At 43.3% G+C, this 20,617-nt stretch overlaps 1 protein-coding gene across 1 annotated transcript; it reads right to left on the bottom strand.

Annotated features, from left to right (window-relative positions):
- Nucleotides 1-1,510: 1,510 nt before the first annotated feature.
- On the bottom strand, nucleotides 1,511-20,316 carry LOC148508197 (ras and Rab interactor 3-like). Its single transcript, XM_088444923.1, has 5 exons — nucleotides 20,088-20,316; nucleotides 13,354-14,139; nucleotides 6,117-6,431; nucleotides 2,387-2,515; nucleotides 1,511-2,017 (listed from the first exon to the last, which is right to left on the bottom strand). Exons 1-5 carry the CDS (start codon nucleotides 20,314-20,316, stop codon nucleotides 1,806-1,808), a joined length of 1,671 nt encoding a protein of 556 aa, XP_088301049.1. The 3' UTR covers nucleotides 1,511-1,805.
- Nucleotides 20,317-20,617: the final 301 nt, after the last annotated feature.

Raw genomic sequence — 20,617 nt, 5'->3', positions numbered from 1 at the left:
CGCAAGCGGCCGCTCGTTCGCTCCGAGCGATTTTCGCACATCTGCGCATGCGTATGGGTCGTAATGCGCATGCGCCAACCAGTCATTGCGGTCGGAAATCGAGCGCTCGCAAAAGAGCGAGTGCCTGCTAATTTGAGTGACAGGATGAGGCGTTTGTGGGTGGTAACAGGGGAAGGTGCTTGAAAACGGGGAGTGGTGATCCGAACGCAGGCTTGCCAAACGGTCAAAACGGGCATTTTAAGGGTGTGCATAATTAACAAAGCAGCGTCATCGACCACGTCCCTTGGTTGTTTCTTAGCCTGAACTGTTCGCATGATTGCGGTAGGAAAATCCTACCACAAGCACTGCGAGCAGTTCAGACGCCTTTCGATATACTCGATTAATCAAATAAATAGCGGAGATGACGTAGGATGCGAGCGGCCAGGGGGCGTCTTTACAAAATAGCGAGCGCATGTTTCGTTCGCTCGCTCAGACATAGAGGCGTCAACAGACCGCAAAGAGCGAGCGCTCAATTTAAATAGCTGGCCCCTTTTTCTGAACGAGCGAGCGCACATAGCGTCCGGCTCTGAATCAGGCCCTCAGTACCAGTGGCTAATCAAAGACCATGCATTAGAGTGCTATCTGCAGATCTCCCTCCCCCCTCCATGACCCAGAAATCTTTCTAGCAGGATGGCATAGAGAGATCAGTAAAATCAATTAGAAAATCTTAAAACAATTGCTGAAAAACCTGGAACATACCCCAAGACTGGCACAGAAATCCTGGGGTAATTCGCTTCATATATATTCATAATATACATATAATACAAAAATATACAGACATATAAATATAAAAAATACTTAGAAGACTTACTGCAAGTTTACAGTAAATGAGCATAGATATGGATTAAGGCTTGCACTCTCAATATGCATTTAAGATACACATTATACAGATATTATGATTCAATTGGATCCAAGAAGTGAATGGTACTCCAATTTAAATACAATAAATAATCCATGGGGTATAACCGATGTATAAAATGAAGGCTGTCTATAATGGAAATGTACTATACGTTGTTATGCAGCCTCCAGCCTCACAGGGAGACTCAATGTGCTCTACTACATTACACCTTCCTTAATGAGTTCTAGTCTGTTTTTGTAATTTACAGGAGCCATATCTACGATTCACAGTATGGAAAATATATACAGTATCAGATAGTATAAGTAGAAATGAAACTCTTTAGTACATAATGCTGCTTATGTGCAAGATGCAATGTTTGCACTTTGAGGTTGTCTAAATATCTACTAATGCTAAGGTATATTTATCTCCATTTGCATATGCAAAGCTAAATAATCCATGATGCCTCCATAGACTCCATTAAGGCTTTCCTAATATGTGTCCCTCCTACATATCTACATTTACTGTATAACATAATTGGGGGTGAGGCACACTAAGGCAATTGTCTATGTAAGTAAAGCTTGGTAGACATCAATATGCAGAGAGTTCATTTTAAATGTAAATGTTTTTGCTGCAAAATAGAAAAAAAATGTTTATCGTTAGATAATAAAATTAATGAAACTTTAAGTGAGTATTTGTCTTATAGTGTACATTACTAGTATACATTTGTGTAGTATGAGCAAGTTATGAGAAGAATTCTATTGTAGTTGGACCACAATAATCAGTCTTATTTTGAATAAAATACATTTCCTTTCAGTTCTGCAATGAGTCACCATAGAGTTTACAAGTGGCATTTTAATGCCAAATTAATGTGCAAAAATACAACAAGGGCTTGAATTGCTGATTAGACATTGTGAAATAAAATTCTACGCTACATTCTATCAGAGGCCACCAGTGACACATCTTCTGAGGTCTCCATGTTCATTTGGATGCGGTTTTCAAAAGTGTGTTTTCGTTGAATAGTCCTTCTGCGCTGCCATTGGCGTATAGAATTCTGGGCCTCCACACTGAGCTGTCTTGATACAGTATTAAAGCTGCTTATATGATACAGGGCTCCAAACAATGTAGTCAGATAGTAACCACCTGAAAAGAAAAAAATATATATGTTCTCTACAGAAGCAAGAACCATGTATTCTATTACACTACTACTAAGGCCTCTCATTATCTTTTACATGAAATGTCACTGCATTACAAAATGAATGTCATCCAAAGAGACACATGGATACAAGTAAAAGACAAAATTGCTAAGTACAAAACGTGTAGAACACAGGGCTAACATGATCATAATAAATACAGTATGCTTACCAACACACTTTACTCATGTATTTGTAATATAGAAAACTGATTAGTGAATAGGAAAAAGGAAGTAAAGAGGAAATACTATGATCTGGACAGGGACACACTGAAACTAATGGACAGTTATGCTGACCATGTTTTTATCATAAAACTTACCCTCTCCTTGAAGTTGAGAAGGATCCAAAAGTTCCATCATATATTCTACATCTAAAAGCACAGAAGTGAGGTCACAGCCCAGCAAGACATGGATCAGTACTGGTAAGAAGTCATCAGCCCCAAAGGCTTCTGGGAGAGAAAAAAAAAGGAAAAACTTTATCAGTCATGCCACTATAGCCAAAACAAATGCACACACATGGAAACTATAAAGTAACTTTTATAAACAGGTCTATTTTCCATTCACTAGCTGGTATACACTCCATCTTTGGGTGTGGTATGTTATGTCTAATGCAGAATTTGACATTCATTATGTTGATACCATAATGTAAAGCTTGTGAATGGATATGTTGATAGATGATATGTTGTCATCCACAATAGTAACATTGTGAATTTCGACAGTTTCAATGAAGAAATTAATATATTAGCCTAAAACTAACCCAAATTGCAGCTAATCCTAACATTAACCCTAATTGCAGCCTTATGCTGCGTACACATGCAGCGTTATTTTGGACGACGGAATGATAACGATATCGTTATTGTCCAGTCGTCCAAAATATCGTTCAGTTTTTACAACAAAATGAACGATAACGACCAATGCCCGCTCCTGTTTGTCAACATACTGAATGTCAACATTTAGAAAATATGGACATTATGGTGTCAACATTTTGATTGCCAACATTATGATTGTCGACTTACTGACTGTAATGCTATTGTTTCTTGATTACACAAAAAATAGGGAAAAGGCAAAAGGTACTTTTGTTGGAAAATTAAAAAACATGCAGCTTGAGAAGCTACAACAGGGGGCAACAGGTGGTGATCTGTCTCAAGTTGTCACTTTGAAGTCTGTCTTTATTGTTATAACATACTGGGCGGGATGCAGCAAAGCCAGAAATGCGGTAAAACTCCAACATGTGGGTTTGACCGCATTTCTCTTTTGCACCAAGCCCTAGAATGTGATGCACTCCAGGGCTTGGTTGTGGTGGGCAATGATATCTTCCTGATGGCATTACCCTATAGAAGCCTATGGACTTCTATTGGGAGAGTGCTGGAGAGGGATCCAATCAGATCCCTCCCAGCACCCCCTGCGGTGCGTGCGTCCTTCTGTGCATGCGCAGAAGGATGCCGGAGGGACTTCTTGGTCATACACCTGGAAGTTTCTCCATTGCAAAGGGCTGCTCTTACCGAGATAGTGGTCCTTTGCGGTGTTCTTCATGCATACCGGTGTTACCAATACCTGCAAGCACGGGAAGACCAGCGGGATGCATTGTATCCTGAGTGTAATACGTCATGCATCTTGCCCACTGTCTTCCAGAATCTTGTTTGTTAATCCTTGTTATGCAGTTGTACATTTTCTATTCACAAACTTCCCTGTGTAATTGATTCTTGAACAAATTAACATATTTTGCAACAAGAACCAGGGCCATAACTAGGGTGGTGCGGCCGGTGCGCCCGCACAGAGCGCACATGCCCTGTAGGCGGAACCGGCCACCCCCACCAGCGATCAACCCCTCTAACTTGGCTTTCATCTACATTGGCTGCCCGCTGCAATGTTTAATGGTAACTGTGTGCCCAGCTTCTTCTCTGCAGGGCGCACCGCTCCTATTACACAGCTGACTGCCTCCTGAGCTCCCCCCCTCCCCCGTCTGCAGAAGAGTCTTCAAGGACTGGGAGAGACATCATGACGTCTCTCCCAGCCCAATCCCACAGTGCCCTGTGCCGAGGAGCCGTTCCTTCAGCATTGGGCTGCAGCCCAGTCAGTGCAGAGGAGGCGGCACAGGTGAGGATGGAGACTGCGGCTCCCACAGTGACGCAGGTAAGTGCTGAGAGACCAGGAGGGGTGGGGGGCTTTGTCCTGTGTGGCATAATGTGTAAGGGAGATGTACTGTGTGGCATAATGTGTAAGGGAGAAGGGGAGGAGATGTACTGTGTGGCATAATGTGTAAGGGAGAGGGGGGGAATTGTACTGTGTGGCACAATAATGTGGAAGGGAGGGGGGAGAGTTGTACTGTGTGACATAATGTGTAAGGTAGAGGGGGGGAGTTGTACTGTGTGGCATAAGGTGTAAGGGAGAGGGGGGGTTTGTACTGTATGGCATAATATGTAAGGGGGATGGGGGAGTTGTACTGTGTGGCATAATGTAAGGTAGAGGGGGGAGTTGTACTGTGTGGCATAATGTGTAAGGTAGGAGGGGGAGTTGTACAGTGTGGCATGTGTAAGGAGAGGTGGGGAATAGTACTGTGTGGCATAATGTGTAAGGGGAGGGGGGAGTTTTAATGTGTGGCATAATGTGTAAGGGAGGAGGGGGAGTTTTACTGTGTGGCATGTGTAAGGAGAGGTGAGGAATAGTACTGTGTGGCATAATGTGTAAGGGGAGGGGGGAGTTTTAATGTGTGGCATAATGTGTAAGGGAGGAGGGGGAGTTTTACTGTGTGGCATGTGTAAGGGAGAGGGGGAGTTGTACTGTGTGGCATATGTAAGGGAGGGGGAGTTGTAATGTGTGGCATAATGTGTAAGGGGGAGTTGTACTGTGTGGTATAATGTGTAAGGGAGTAGGGGGGAGTTGTACTGTGTGGCATGTGTAAGGGAGAGGAAGGGAATTGTACTGTGTGGCATAATATGTAAGGGAGGGGAGAGTTGTAATGTGTGGCATATTGTGTAAGGGAAGAGGGGGAGTTGTACTGTGTGGCATGTGTAAGGAGAGGGGGAATTGTGCTGTGTGGCATAATGTGTAAGGGAGGAGGGGGAGTTGTACTGTGTGGCATGTGTAAGGAGAGGGGGGGAATTGTACTGTGTGGCATAATGTGTAAGGGGAGGGGGGAGTTGTAATGTGTGGCATAATGTGTAAGGGAGGAGGGGGAGTTGTACTGTGTGGCATATGTAAGGGAGAGGGGGAGTTGTACTGTGTGGCATGTGTAAGGGAGGGGGAGTTGTAATGTGTTGCATAATGTGTAAGGGGGAGTTGTACTGTGTGGCATAATGTGTGAGGGAGGGGGGAGTTGTAATGTGTGGCATAATGTGTAAGGAAGGAGGGGGAGTTGTACTGTGTGGCATGTGTAAGGGAGAGGGGGAGTTGTACTGTGTGGCATGTGTAAGGGAGGGGGAGTTGTAATGTGTGGCCATAATGTGTAAGGGGGAGTTGTACTATGTGGCATAATGTGTAAAGGGGGAGTTGTAGTGTGTGGCATAATGTGTAAGGGGGAGTTGTACTGTGTGACACAATGTGTAAGAGGGGAGGGGGGAGTTGTACTGTGTGGCATAATGTGTAATGGGGAGGAATTTGTACTGTGTGATGTAATGTGTAATGGAGCAAATTGTACTGTGTGGCATAATGTGCAAGGGGCATTACTACTGTATGCCGTAATGTGTAAGGGGCACTATTACAATTTAACATAATGTGTATAAAGGACACTACTACAGGTATGTAGTGTAATGTAAATAAGGGGCACTACTGTGTGGCGTAATGTGATTTGGGGGTACTATAGTGTGGCCATGCACTTTCCCTATGAGACCATGCGGCGCACACTGCCCCTGTTTACATTGGGGGGGGGGGGCACACACCAAAGCTCTTTCTGACATAGGGCACCAAAATGTCTAGTTACAGCTCTGGAAAGAACGGTAATATAACATCAAATATTACTCCTAATAAATAATTCTTTCCCCTCCCAAGACTCTCAAACACCAAATCTTAGGTAAATATAATATGGAGCAACCTGTGCACCGAGTAACACACCTTTTTTTCCACTAGCGTTCTCCATTGACTCATAAATGATTTTGCATACTTTCAGCAGGTGTAGTACCTTCTTCTCTGGGGAATAGACTATGTGCATTAGCGACAGCTTCTGCTGAATCTTTTCCATAGTTCCAGACCCAGGAAGTCCTGCACGTGGTTTCTGCTGACTAAGGCTCCAGGTCTTCATCCTCCTCTGGTTACCTAACAACTTGTCCAGGGAGCCATCTCTGTTGTGCATATACAGCAGTTGTGAATAAATAGCATCGTGGAGAGGCTTCAGCACACACTTGTATAGAGAAGTTTCGATGATGGAAGCTAAGATGAACAAAAATAAAATTGGTAATTTAGTTTTAGCACAACTGTTACATTAAAGTGAAAAAAAAATACTTTTTATACTCTGTAAATGTGTAAAATGAAAATATGATATGACTAGAGGGCTTCTTTTTGGGTAGCTTTTAAGTTTAATGTAATAGCCGTAATAACATCCTTCCTTACCAGTCCACAGCTGCAGCTAAAATACGTAGCGGACATATGGATTTCCTCCATTTTAACTCCAGCAGTGCTTAGGATGAGTAGGGCTCGTCCTTGACAGTTTTAATGTACATTTGGAGGATGAGTCCTGCTCTTCCTTAGCTATGAAATGGCTAAAAGGAACATGTGCACGAATCAAGGTTTAGAAAGCTTATAGAATAATGTATTTGCTACTGCTTGTCTAACTTGCCATCACTGGGCTGACTTTGGGCCTGATTCAGCAGTGCATGCAAATGCAATTACGCATGCAGGTCGAGCGATTGTTTACCATTGCGCATGTGTATAAACGACACTGTGCATGCTCAGCAATTGCGATTACGGATGCACGGAGGAATCCATTGCAAAGTAAGTGACAGGCTGTCTGCGTTTGGGGGTGGTGATGGGAGGGTGGTCATAAAAATACAGGTGTAACTATCCGTCTGAACGGCGTTTCATGGGCATGCATAAGTTAGCCACTGCGACTACATATGCAACATGAGCGCTCTCTGCATGCAAGGAGACTTGCAGTTTCTGCGGCTGGCCAGACTTGTTATAAATGCTGTGTACCTGTGCGATATGCGTCGATGGTACCAATGGTTACGCACTACAATATAGGCTTAAGTAGCATTAGATAAAGCAAATTATAGGCTTCATTTCATTTGACATTTTGCTCTGTTTTCTCTGACTGCCCTATGCTGTGTGCCCAGGGGCACCGAGAGGGGGGGGAGCGGGTACAGATTACCCGGGCCCGGGCTTCCTGAGGAGCCCGGTGCCGCCCCCCCCTCACAGCGTGTGCTGAGCTGTATTTGGAGACTGCTTGTGGCTGCTGACCAGCAGCCACAGCAGTCTCCTATGCCTGTGCGGGGGAGCGATCACACTGATCGCGCCCCCCCTTTCTTTGCGCCGGGCTGAGGGGGCTCAGAGCGCCCCCCCTATCTTTTTTAATCTTTTTTTTTTTTCTCGGCAAGGGGGCGTTGCCACGCCTCCCCTATTAGGCCACGCCCCCTATTACCAGGGACCGCCATGGCTCTTGGCGGGCCTGTGCGTGCCTTGTCATACCCCCAAAAGAACTTTGATGGAATGTAGCTTATTGTGGCCTGATAATGCCTTGTACAGTGAGGTATGCTGTACATTGAGTCATTGAGTCAGAACAACTAAGTAGGGTATGTTGGAAAGACGTGGCTAATTCAGAGGTAGACGCTGATAGCACAGCCGCTGTATCTTTGTACGCAGCAGCTGTGTGATATTATGCAAAAGCCGCAGGTGTTTTTAGTAAAAAAAAAAAAAAAAAACACCCCCTGCAGGCTTCTGTGATCCATTGCTGCATCTGGAGACGCAGCATCAGATCGACTGCATGTACATCGGACAACTGCGTAACCCTCAGGTTACTCAGGATGTCCAGTGAAATCACAGTGCCGGAGCCAGTGAAGCTGCGTCCGAAAACTCAGCCACTGGTTTTGGGGCATCCAGAAAACGAGACCTACACATCTCAATTTTCTAGAAAGCTGCCAGTCGCCGCCCCCAGACTCCAGCAGCATATCATGTGCAAGCGCAGATCTTCAATCATCGCATATTTCCATAAGTCTCTGAATCAGGCCCACAGCTACTGTGCTATGGAGCATTTAGACAGCATAAAATATGTTCATTGTTCATAATTTCATGAATGGTTGGTCTGGACTGCCATGCCCACCAATGAATTACCCATGTTTATCAATGTTAGGCTTTGGTGACTAATGATGACAATCCTTTGCAGTGAGGTCTGTGTCACACTCATACTTGTATTAAGCAGTAGGATGATTCGCTGTCACCATATAGAGCATATGAGGGAACCTGCAGTGACTGTGAGCCCATACTAAACTCATATAAGATGAGTTGGCTTTATAATTATGGGAAATCTATGGATTAATACTGCTAAGTCTTCATTTGAGAGGAGTTTTCATTTCACACTGAATATTTTACTTTAGTCTAGTGAAGTGAATGATTAAATCTACATCTTATTGTACAAGTCCGTGCATGTCCTTGTTGGTTTTAAATGGTTTATTTGTAGATCAGGAAAAAGAATAAAGAATAATCATAAAACTATATGAAAATTATTTTTCTTATCCGTAAAACTACAACCACCAAATACCTGTATTAGGCCAAAAATTCTATTTTAACAAAAAAAAAAACTTTAAATAAAACATGGACCATACAAGTACCCAAGTATTTAATCATATATTAAAAGAGGATATCTATCTAAATTGTATTAAATAAATGTTGATAAGTGTGTAAGTCTCCAACTCACTTCCCTGGCAAACACTATGGAACTGGTGGAGTGGTGGTAACACATCGGACCCCAATTACAATCTACTAGAATAAAAAATATTTCTTTTAATAGGAAAATGTTATTTAGACTTCCTCTGTATGCAAACATCATGGAGTCAAATTATTTTCCATAAATACTGCACGCTATAGTACAGCGATTTTCAACCGCTGTGCCACGGCACACTAGTGTGTGCCGTGGCCGCTTCTGAAGTGTGCCGCGGCAGTCAGAGCCGCAGGGCACGTTTTACAGTACTGCAGCAGCCTGGGCCGCTGACCTCCTCTGGGAGACTCAGGCGCGCCCGGGCAGCGACCTGCAAAAGACGCGGCGGCGTGACATCACAGGTCACGCTGCATTGGCCGCTGCCTTCCTGCACGCTCCTCCAGCCATCCAGCTGCGCCAATCAGCCAGTCCGCGCTCTCTATCGCTAACCTCCTGCCTGGCCGCCTGCCTGGAAGCCCGCCCGCACGCTCGCCTGCCGCAGTGTGTGTGACAAGGTGGGGAGCAATGTGTTTTTTTGTTTGTGTCTGTGGGGGCCAGTCATGTTTTCTTTTCTTAGTGGGGACCAGCCATGTTTTATGTGTTAGTGGGGAGCAATGTGTTTTTTTTTTGTGTCTTTGGGATCCAGTCATGTTTTTTTTTAGTGGGGACCAGCTATGTTTTATTTTTTAGAGGGGAGCAATGGGTGTTTTTTTTTTTTGTTTTGTTTCTGTGGGAGTTTTTTTGTTTCTGTGGGGGCCAACCAATGTTATTTTTTTCTGTGGGGGCCAATGTATGTGTTTTATTCCTGTGGGGGCCAAAGTATATGTGTTTTATTTTTCTGGGGCCAATATATGCGTGTTTATTCCTGCGGAGGCCAATGTATGTGTGTTTTGTTTTTCTGGGGCCAAAGTATATGTGTTTTATTTTTCTGGGGCCAATGTATGCGTGTTTATTCCTGCGGAGGCCAATGTATGTGTGTTTTGTTTTTCTGGGGCCAATGTATGTGTGTTTTATTCCTGCGGAGGCCAATGTATGTGTGTTTTACGAGGCCAATGTATGCGTGTTTATTCCTGCGGAGGCCAATGTATGCGTGTTTATTCCTGCGGAGGCCAATGTATGTGTGTTTTGTTTTTCTGGGGCCAATGTATGTGTGTTTTATTCCTGCGGAGGCCAATGTATGTGTGTTTTATTCCTGCGGAGGCCAATGTGTATGTTTTTTCATCTGTCTCGCACACCGCATTGCCGGATGGTGTGCCTTGGCAATTTTCAAATCTTGCGCTGTGTGCCTCGAGTTGAATAAGGTTGAAAATCACTGCTATAGTGTATTATTAACCGACTATATAAAGTACACTAAAAGGCCAGGGGACCATAAGATAACAATCTACTCACAACTAATAATGAAAAATTCCATGGTTCAATTGCATTTTTGTATATTACATAATGATTAATCACCTTTTATTGGCACCTGAATTGTTTCCTAGTGATATGAGAACTTTCAACATGATAGTGTGCAATACACCTCAGTATTGTGTGCAGTAATTATATTAATACTTTTTCCTTTTCTTACCACTAGCAAATACATTTTTAAGGTTATGACTAGATTGTAAAAGGAAGTCTAGAGTGTGTACTGCAAACCACAGACACGAGTTATTTCTGAGAACAGTCATCTCGCTATATACAAACTTATTGTGTCTAACCAGAGCAGACACCTATTGTCCTAACCGTGAAACGTTAACATTAGAAATAAAATCACATCATGCACCAGTCAGAGATCCCTAAAATAATAGTTTCTAATCTACTCTTAGCGGTGATAACAAATATGTTTTTGCAGGTATTTACTGCAAACCTCCTCACCAGTGTAACCAACATCTTACAAAATATACAGTTTATGTGCATTAAGAAGTATTAGGAATTTGAGTTAGTGTATCGTTGACATATCAGCACAGGGGGACATGTGAGCAGAAAGTAAAAAGAAGGAGAACAGAATGAGGAGATGTCTGTATGTCTTCCTGTAACATGGCAAACATTATCAGAAAGAAAACGCAAGAGGTATTAGTTAAAGTGGGAGCAGTCACTATCACTTCACTACAGGGCAGCCATTAGGCCACCCATGCACAGAAAACTTTAGCTATAGAGTGAGGGGGATAAGCATGGAGGCCTCTGGGGAAATTCCTTTCTAGTGATTCTCTCCACATACAGTGCTACAGTGGTTAATGTCTTCAGAAGATGGTGTTAGCTACTGGGTCAGAGCCAAGCTACACTTTTCGGAGCTTGGTGAAGTGGGCCGACCGCAGTCCTCTTTAAGAATAATGTCTGCAAGCTGCCATTAATAAATAGAACCCTAATGGGCATATTTATGAATACTATTTGGTGGAAAATCCCTGAAATTGTCTGTTTCGGATACCTGCAAAAATGAAATATTCCCAGGATGTAAGAAGGGAGCACCGCAGCCAATATTGGAGATATCTGCTGCAGTCCCCCCATTTTCTGTGGCAAAAGCATTCCCCATAGGTTTCTATGGGAGCAGCTCTAGCTATCGTGGCCAAGTTAGGGAAAGCTTCACTTTCATATTTTGGGGTCTATTTATCAAGCAGTGAAAAGTGTGGAGAAGTGAACCAGTGGAGAAGTTGCCGGCAGTAACCAATCAGCTTTCAAATAGCATTTATCAAGTACAGTCTTTAAAATAATAGGTAGGAGCTGATTGGTTGCTATGGGCAACTTCTCCACTGGTCCACTTCTCCACACTTTTCACTGCTTGATAAATAGACCCCAAAATATGAAAGTGAAGCTTTCCCTAACTTGGCCACGATAGCTATCACCATCTTTAGATGGCATTGGCTATTGTAGACCTTCCCCTGCTTTACAATGTTGGTAATATCGGCAATGTATAGCGGGGCAATGATGACATGATGGTACCGTCATGACCCTTGCATCGTCCTCCTATGCTGCACCACGCCCATCGCTGTGCCGACCTTGCTGCCAGTAAGTCAGCAAGTATGAGTTACAGTGATGCTATAACACAGTGAGGTCTTGATATAGGTCAGGGATGGAGAACCTCAGGCCCGGGGGCCGTATAAGGCCCTCGGAATCATTTGGTGTGGCCCTTGGAGCTTTTTTCTGCTAGCCTCATCTGGCTATCAGGGTGCCTAGAATGGTACCCTGCAGCCAGAATCTATGCAGCAGTGCTAACTGTAGCGTCCTTAGAATGCTTCAGATGGTCACACCGCTGCCCTTACAGCTCCCCGGAGCATCCTCAGGATGCTCCGGGCATTGCTGTAATCACTGATGATTGTGGCCCTGCCCCTTGTGATATAATACGGAGAGGGGGCGTGGTCTGCACCAGACCCACAAATAATGTTATATATATCAAAATGGCCCTCGGCAGAAAAAAGGTTCCCCACCCCTGGTATAGGTAATTATATTATTAGAGGTATGATTATATATTAATATTCTCTGCATCAGACAGGTACAACTCTCTCACTATGCTGCACATAGACCATATGGGCCACCTATATACAGTTAATGAAGGGCTAATAGGTTATAACTGGTTAGTATACCTACAAACATTTCAGATTCATGCATCAGAGCATGGGGCATGGCCATATCATGTTATGAGCTTGTCCACGTCATTATTGGCTGTGGCTGTGTCACAGTGTGGGGGTTCATAGTGTTTATTAAGCGCTTGGTTGTCTCTTAGACACCTCCCCTGAAAACACCCATTGCTGCATGCATCAGTAGTACAGTAGGGGCCTGATCCAGAGGTGGACGCAGTATCAATGCCGCAGTTGGCTTAGTCATTCAGCGTATGCATCTGAGTCACACTGCACATGCCCATGGTTACCACACGGAGATGCAGAATGAATGTGGATGCAGGTGTAACTAGGCAGGCTTGGGCGTGTCGCTGACAGCGGCTGCATCTGAAGATGCAGAACAGCTCACACAGGACGCCATGTGTATACGGAGTAAATAGGCCTACCATAGGGCTGGTGCAAGTTTCCATGGTGTGTCTGATAAATGTGTCACAGTCTAAGGATGCATCTGAGACGGATTTGCACCGCTGTAAGTGGGCATCTCACGTTGAGTGAAATTGGCCGCAGCATTAGTATAAAGATGCGGTGCAGCAACAGATGCAACCACGTCTGTATCCACCTCTTAATAATCCACTGGGGTATTTGTTACCAATGACTTTCCTAACATAACTGCAAAATTAATTGTGTGTATTGAGCACTGTGTTTAGGGCAGAGGTTCCCAAAAGCGTTCCTCAAGCCACCCTAACGTTCCAGGTTTTAAGGATAAACATGCTTGGACACAGGTGACTTAATTAGTACCTCAGTATTTTGAATTAACCAACTGTGCTCAACAATGGATATCCTTAAAACCTGGACCGTTAGTGTGCCTTGAGGACAGTTTGGGAACCTCTGGTTTAGGGGGCAAGTGTCTTACCAATTTTGAAATCTTCAATATCTTGGTGTTCCAGAATGTCCCAAATCTCATCACTGTCAATCAGATAGTTCTTGTGGTTGGTTATCAGTTGGCGTATAGCCTGTAGCATATCTGTGCTGTTCTGGTATTGCACAGACCCCTTTTGCAGATGGCATATGAATGGCTGAAGAGTACTTCCAAGTAAAGAAAGAGGGTCCTCAGCAAGTTGCTGTATTCTATTTCCTAGGTGTTTTTCTGGAGATACAAGTCCAGTAAGTGCAGTACTAACTGCTAGTAGGCTATGTCTAACCATATCTCCAAGTCCATGTGAATGTTTCCTATTGTGCCTCAAAGAGCTGCATTCCTCATCTTCAACGCTACTGATGGAAACAGAGTCCAGCTCTGGCAATGGAGGGAGAAGAAAGCTGTCAGAGGAGTTTAGAGAAGATTCAGAATTCGATTTCTTTAAAGTGTTTTCTTCCTCTTCAATCCAGGTGACACTGTGTGGAGCTAAGGAATGTCTGTTCTTATCTGACATCCAGAGTGTTTGATTTTTGTCATCAAGACCTTCATCTAAAGTGCGTGATATATTTATTATCACATTGGTTTCTATCTTAGATTGTTTCCGTGTCCTTACAACAACAGATTTCCGAACCAGTTTTGAATTCTTTATGTGTGAATCTGAATTCTCTTGAACATCGCAGCTCTCAGTCTTCTCCTGAGTGATGAAAGCCTCACGATCTTCAGTACTTTGTGTTTTACAAGTGTTTGATTGTTCCTCTATATTGTTATGATGAGCATTTAAATCTGCAGAAATAAGATTAAATGAAAGGTTAAAATTCACTCTCACTCATATTACTGTGGATTTGCCAGAAACTTTATGCACAATATTTAAACAAAGATGACCATAAATTTAGAATATAAGGGATAACGCACATGCTTATGACATATAGGACCAAATGTAATAGGGTGAGAGTTTAGTAAATGTGAAAGTTTAGCAGTAAATTCTCACATTGGTCGAGGACGAAGGTTTATCTTCAGAATGGGAAAACATCTGGATGAGGGTTTAAATTGCGAGAGTTGTTTGAGTCTAAAAATATGCACGTTTTCATGTTCTCTGACTCTATTACATTGGGCGAGTTTAAAGTGTGAGAGGTTACTGCTAAACTCTTACATATTCTAATCTCTCACCCTATTACATTTGGACCATAGTATATTTTGTATCCAGTAGAGGTGTGTTGTGTAAGAGGTTTGTGCTCATTCTCAGACTTTTTGGCAACCCTTACTTATGGTTTAAAACTTGAATAGCTGTGTAGAGGCAGGAAACTTCTACACTCTGTAGTGTTTAGTCTGCAAACAGTGTGACTCCTCCTTTATTTCTTCTTCCTGTATATTCAGCTGATAAGGAGACTGTTTGTTTGTCCTGGAAAGCATCTGGAAGGTATTGGTGTCTCTTCTATAAGGAGTGCACACCAGGACAAAGGGTGGCTCCTGAGGGCCAGTCTCAGCTACCAGAGGTAGTAACAGGGAAATAAGTCATCTTTAAATTTCAAAAAGCGCTCACTGTGGTGGCTCAAATCGTGGACCAGCATTCAGGAGCGCATGCATCGGTGACAAAAGTGTAAGTAGGGCAACTTAGTTTCCCCAAGCACTACTTGGCTGAACTCTGCAAGTGCAGTGATCAGCTGCAGCAGGGGGATCATCAGTCACACCTAACACATGCTCCGCTGTGCTCTGTATGTGGAGGATTGGCAATGCTCCCATGCTCTTTTGGCACTGGGGGGGAAGAGCTCTATTGGCACTGGGGGTGGGGGTAATGTCCTATTAAAGTCCAAAAATATTGAGGATGAGAGGGTGTAAAATAGTTTAACAAATTACACCTGTCACTGGGGGAAATAAGAGGGACCTATTACAGCGGGAGTGGAGGGATATACAACTGGGGATTGATTACCACCAGGGAGTTGGGAGTAATGCTAATGGAGAACTATTGCCACTGGGGAGGGAGATTATTGCCAATGGGGAGCAAATTCACAATGTGGAAGATACCCACTAGGCAATTTTATTTTTCAATAAAATATTTTAAAAATATGTTTTAACTTCATTATCTTCTTAAAACATGAATTTTTGAGGGCCATTTGGTAAAACAAATGTGTCTATTAAGTGGTTAAAGACTAGGGGGCTAAATTTACTAAAGTGCTGGTTTTTAGAAGTGCAGTTGTTGCCCATAGCAGTCAATCAAATTCGACTTATTTATTTAGCACCTTCTAGAAGATTATAGCGAGAATCTGATTGGTTGCTATGGGCAACAACTCCACTTCTAAAAACCTGTACTTTAGTAAATATACTCCCTAGGTGTAATTTTTTTTTTCCTATATCTACTCAGCTGAACAAGGACTGACCCATATGTAAAGGCTGCCATGGAGTGCTTTACAAATATGAAAGGACCAGATAAACATAATTTGCTTATTTCTTTGTGACATTGCATCAGAACTGTAACATGGAATATTCACAGCATTCTCCAATCGACTGTGAAATTTTACAAGTTTCTTTAGCTGAATTTGGTCTTACATTTTTATACCACTTTTGCCTTTATATCTCAGTCCACACCATGGGGCAGGATATATTAATATTTTAAACCATTAGTGTGGAATTTAAAAATACAGTGCAGAACGCCATCATACAGAATGACAAACTAAAAGTGGAATTGAAAGATTGTATCGTTGGAACATCACACCTCTGCAAAACATCCTGTTTCACTTTAAATCTTGATTTGTATGACATTTTCCTACAATTTTGTTAATATCTAATAGACGGCAGAGCTTCAGTTGTGCAAGGTATAGGGTGTTGAGTATGTCAGATAGGACCACCCCTGGGTGTGTGGTTCAGGGCAGGGGCGTATCTTTAATGGGTGCAGGGTGTGCCCACACCGCACTCCCTGCACCTATATAATCTTATACTTACCTGTCCGTAGTCTCCAGCGTGCTGCTCTGTAGTGCCGGGCTGGTGCTGCAAAACAGCAAAAATCACTGGGAAAATGGCTGCAGCCTTTTTCCCAGTGACTCACGCTGTAACACGGCGCGCTCATGTGGTACAGTAAGGGCAGCTCGAAGGAACTGCAGGCTATATAGAGTTGGAAGTAAGTGATAATTACATGTTTTTGGAGGCATACTTTGTGCGCCAAGTGTAGGTTGGGGCAAGTGGCCACTGATGATAATGATTCACAGAAAACCAAGCATACATATAATAATAATAATAATAATAATAATAATAATAATGTTATTTATACAGCACCTTTCTACTAATAGGACTCAAAGTGTTTCACATCTGAACAAAATATAAAACAAGCTTAACAGAAAAGCGAGACATCTGGGGGTGGGTGCACAGCAAAATGCATACAACACAGTGTGCAGGTGAATATATGCATTTTTTCTGTGCATGCCGTTTGGGAGCAACATACACCCAATTTCCATCCAATTCTGCATCAGGCCCTGTTCTTTTCTTTTTTTTGTATTTTACTGTTAATTTATTTTGCAATCAGTTGGACACAATGTATAGTTGCAAATAAACTGATACAGTACAGAATGAAAGAACAGGATCCAAACTTTTAACTTTTTAGAGTGCTTGCCAAATACCAGCACATCTTTTCTGTTATCGATTTTCATCTCCTTTTCATCCATGTGTGTCCCCAAGGGGTGTGGTATAATCAGAGCCGGTCCTAGCCAATTTGGTGCCCTAGGCAAGATTTTGGCTGGTGCCCCCCTATCTATACATTCAAATGGGCGGTGGCACCGGTCTCAATAAATTAAATTACATCACACTGATGCTGTAATGGAACGTTTCAGTGCTTTATTGCACTTTTGTCAAGCAAAAAAAATGCTGCGCTGTATGAGCGTTGAATGACCCATGACATCACATGTAGGAGACAAGGCGGAAGTCAGTGACGGACTCCCCTGGTCTTCAGCAATCACTAATGGCGGGCATTACTTTTGACCCCTTAAAAAGTGGGAGGCACTTATAGAAACCGTTGTAATTCCTACACCGTTCACCCTATTTGGATGTAATTACCCTCAAATTAAATCTGAAAGTCTGCAGTTAAAGCACATCTTGTATGTTTCATTTCAAAGTCATTGTGGTGGTGAATAGAGGCCAAAATATGAAAATTCTGTCAATGTCCCAATATTTATGGACCTGACTGTATATACATTTTTGCACGCACACATACATACATATGTTAATATGTGGGGTCTGCAGGGGATATTTATGTGGGGTCTGCAGGGGATATTTATATGTGTATGTGTACCTTTTGACAAAGGGCCTGATTCAGAAATGGTGGATAATATGATCGCAGCTGAGATTTCATATGCAATGCAGCTACAAAAATCTGCTGTTTACAAAGATCGCCCAAGCATAAGGACGCCCACTGCTGCCTTCTTACCTGTGTGCAACGACACAGACCTGCGGAAATATCGGTAACATCCCACACATCAGCGGCCATCTTGGCCTTGTGGCAGATCAGATCTGCTGCAGCCTTGGGGGCTCTTTAGACACGCACAGCTGCATATGCACTCACAGTGGCTAATTTATGCACGCCCATGTAACGGCATTTCAACGGACAGACACGTCTGCGTTTCTCTGACCATCCCCTGTCACCAACCCTAAATGCTGACAACCTGTTGCTCATTCTGCGGTGGATTCCTACTTTCTATGTGCACCTGCTATCACTGTGCCTACGCAGTGCGGCATATATGCATGCGTGGTGGCAAAAAAATCACTCAATTGCGTATGTAATCATCTTTCTGTCCGTCTCTGAATCAGGCCCAAAGTCCACATTTCCAATGTCAATACTCTGTCAATGTCGACATTTTGCAGTTGTCGACATTAATGATGTAGAAATTTTATCCATGTAGACATTATCAATGTTGACTTTCTGCTTACAACACTGTGAATGTTGATATGTTAACCACATACATAGTAAATATGTGAACGCCAAAGTGTTTATTAAGCTTGAGCCATTTTTTCATTTCTGGCACCCTACCCTCTGTACATTGGATTATCGGAGTGTCCATCTTTTTTAATATATATATTTTAGAGCCAGATAGAGCAGCAGATAGAGAGAGGGATATGTGGACATACATGTTACTTTGCGTTCTGAAACACTGGTGTATAATGACATGACATAAATAGATTATTTATAAGACTTGGAATGCTGCCTATCATTTCATCTTGAATCCAGTATCTACAATACAAATGAAGGCACCTGGGCACTATAACATTGGATATAATCTGATTGCTAGTTCTGCTACCATTGTTTATATCTATCTATATATAGAGATAGAAATGTATGTATATATATAAATATATACATACAGTTCCTGGATAAGATCACACAGCAGCATCAGACATTACACCAACCTGTAGGTGCATGTGACAGCTGTCTTGTGCCCATTTCCACCAGCAGCCTCTGAGCCTCCACTTTCTCCATAATTCAGTGCACAACTGCCGCAGCCATATCATTCCCACATCAGTAGTTGCCATGGGAGAGGTGGTGGACAGTGAATGGGAGGAACTTTGGATACCAATGGGGGCGGGGCCACAGGATCCCGCGGGTGGGCGGGGCTTCAGGAAACTTTTGTAAATGGGCGGAGCTTCGGGGCTCTTCTCCGCAAAGGCCCACGGGAGGGATAGCCGCGTCTGCGCATGCCCTCCCGCGGCCATCTTAGTTCTGTAGTCAGAATGAGCTTCTGAGCAGAAGCTCATTCTGACCTGGCCGGGCGATGGTGTAGTCACGTGACCGGCCAATCACTGCACTACCCGATCGCAGCCGAGCTCCGATCGCGGCAGCAGGCGGGGTGGTTAGGCGGAGGGAGGGAGGTACTTGGAGTAGGGGGGGGCAGCGTCAGAGAGTCGTTGAATGCCCCTAGGCATGAAAGTCGCCCCTAGGCATTTGCTTGTAATGCCTATGCCTAGGGCCGGCTCCGCGTGTAATAGAATGACAGTCAATACATTGACGCAAGATGGTCGACAGGCAATAGGTCAACGTTTTCAAAAGGTTGACTGACAATGGTCTACAGTGCAGAAGGTCAACAGGTTCAAATGGTCGACATTATTTAATTTAACCCTAATCCTCCCCCTGGTGCCTAACCCTAATCCTCCCCCTGGTGCCTAGCCCTCTTCCTAGTGCCTAGCCCTAACCTAACCCTCCCCCAAGAGCCTAAGCTTAAACATGTTGAAAAACCATGGAAAAACATGTGTTGACCATTTTTGGGTCGGCATTTTGAACCTGTGGTCCGTTTAACCCTGTCGATCTTCTGCACTGTCAACCATTTGTCAGTCAACATTTTGTCCCTATCGACCTTTTGACCATGTTGACATATTGCATGTCAACCTATTGACTGCCGATCTTCCATCCAGATACCCTTTTGAAGATGCTGGGATTTAAGAACCTATTGACAATAGGATGCTCAGAATGATTACAGCAGTACAGATTATTTTAAGAGATGTGAAAATTTAGTATGAGGCTGTCCACTCATGTGATTGTGCAAATACAGAGCTGCATGTGGCCGGTGTTAGGGGGTGAGGGGTGGAATGGAGACGAGTCAGAAGTCTCAAACTGAGAATTAGATAGTGGGACGTGCAGGGTCATCAACAACAAAATAGTGATGGGAAGTTGCTGCCAGACTGATGTGAGAAGTTTGTGGTATCAAATATTTCCCAATGTCAAACAAAGTTCATACTGTTTTAAAGGTTCCACCTACCTTCCAAAGCAGTGCCATGGCTTATTTTGCCAAGCTCTTCTCCAAAACTCCATGATACACTCTTCCTTCTTTCCTCAACCTGGCTTTGGGAAACATGTGTGAGCCATTTATCTCCATGTTCATGCAAAAAAAGTGGATTGATGATACAGAGGGCCCCATTTTCTGATGTCACCTGCAGAGAACAGAGAGGCCGCCACTCTTGGTTGCTCTGTGACAGATTCAGTTTCATCCTCTAAAAAGAAACTTCTGGAGAAGATGCATACACTGTCCTGGGTCTCCTGAAACAACGTATAGACACGGTTGTTGCATCTTATCAGCACTTATAGAGGAACTAGAACTTTTGATGTTGACAAATGTCAGACATACAGTAATGCACAGAAAACGTCCCACAATAATTAATAACCCAATTACTCAAGATGCACTCAATCCTTGGTTAAAGGGCTTTTTGCAAGATTTGGGTTCAGTTAAGTACATAGATACAAGTAAATTGTACATACAGTAGGACACAGCAATATGTTTTCCGTAAGCTA

Source organism: Taudactylus pleione, unplaced genomic scaffold, assembly GCF_031769625.1.
Source record: "Taudactylus pleione unplaced genomic scaffold, aTauple2 ptg000374l, whole genome shotgun sequence".
In the NCBI taxonomy this organism is placed as follows: Eukaryota; Metazoa; Chordata; class Amphibia; order Anura; family Myobatrachidae; genus Taudactylus; species Taudactylus pleione.
Note: the sequence above shows the minus strand (reverse complement) of the source record. Positions and strands in the feature narration are given on the sequence as shown.

Excerpts from the sequence above, each read along its gene's own strand:
- LOC148508197 (XM_088444923.1), bottom strand. The coding sequence starts at position 20,316 with ATGAAACTGAATCTGTCACAGAGCAACCAAGAGTGGCGGCCTCTCTGT. Across the intron at positions 14,140-20,087 it reads CCATGGCACTGCTTTGGAAG|ATTTAAATGCTCATCATAAC; the intron begins GTAGGTGGAACC and ends TTATTTCTGCAG. Across the intron at positions 2,516-6,116 it reads GAACGCTAGTGGAAAAAAAG|AAGCCTTTGGGGCTGATGAC; the intron begins GTGTGTTACTCG and ends TTTCTCTCCCAG.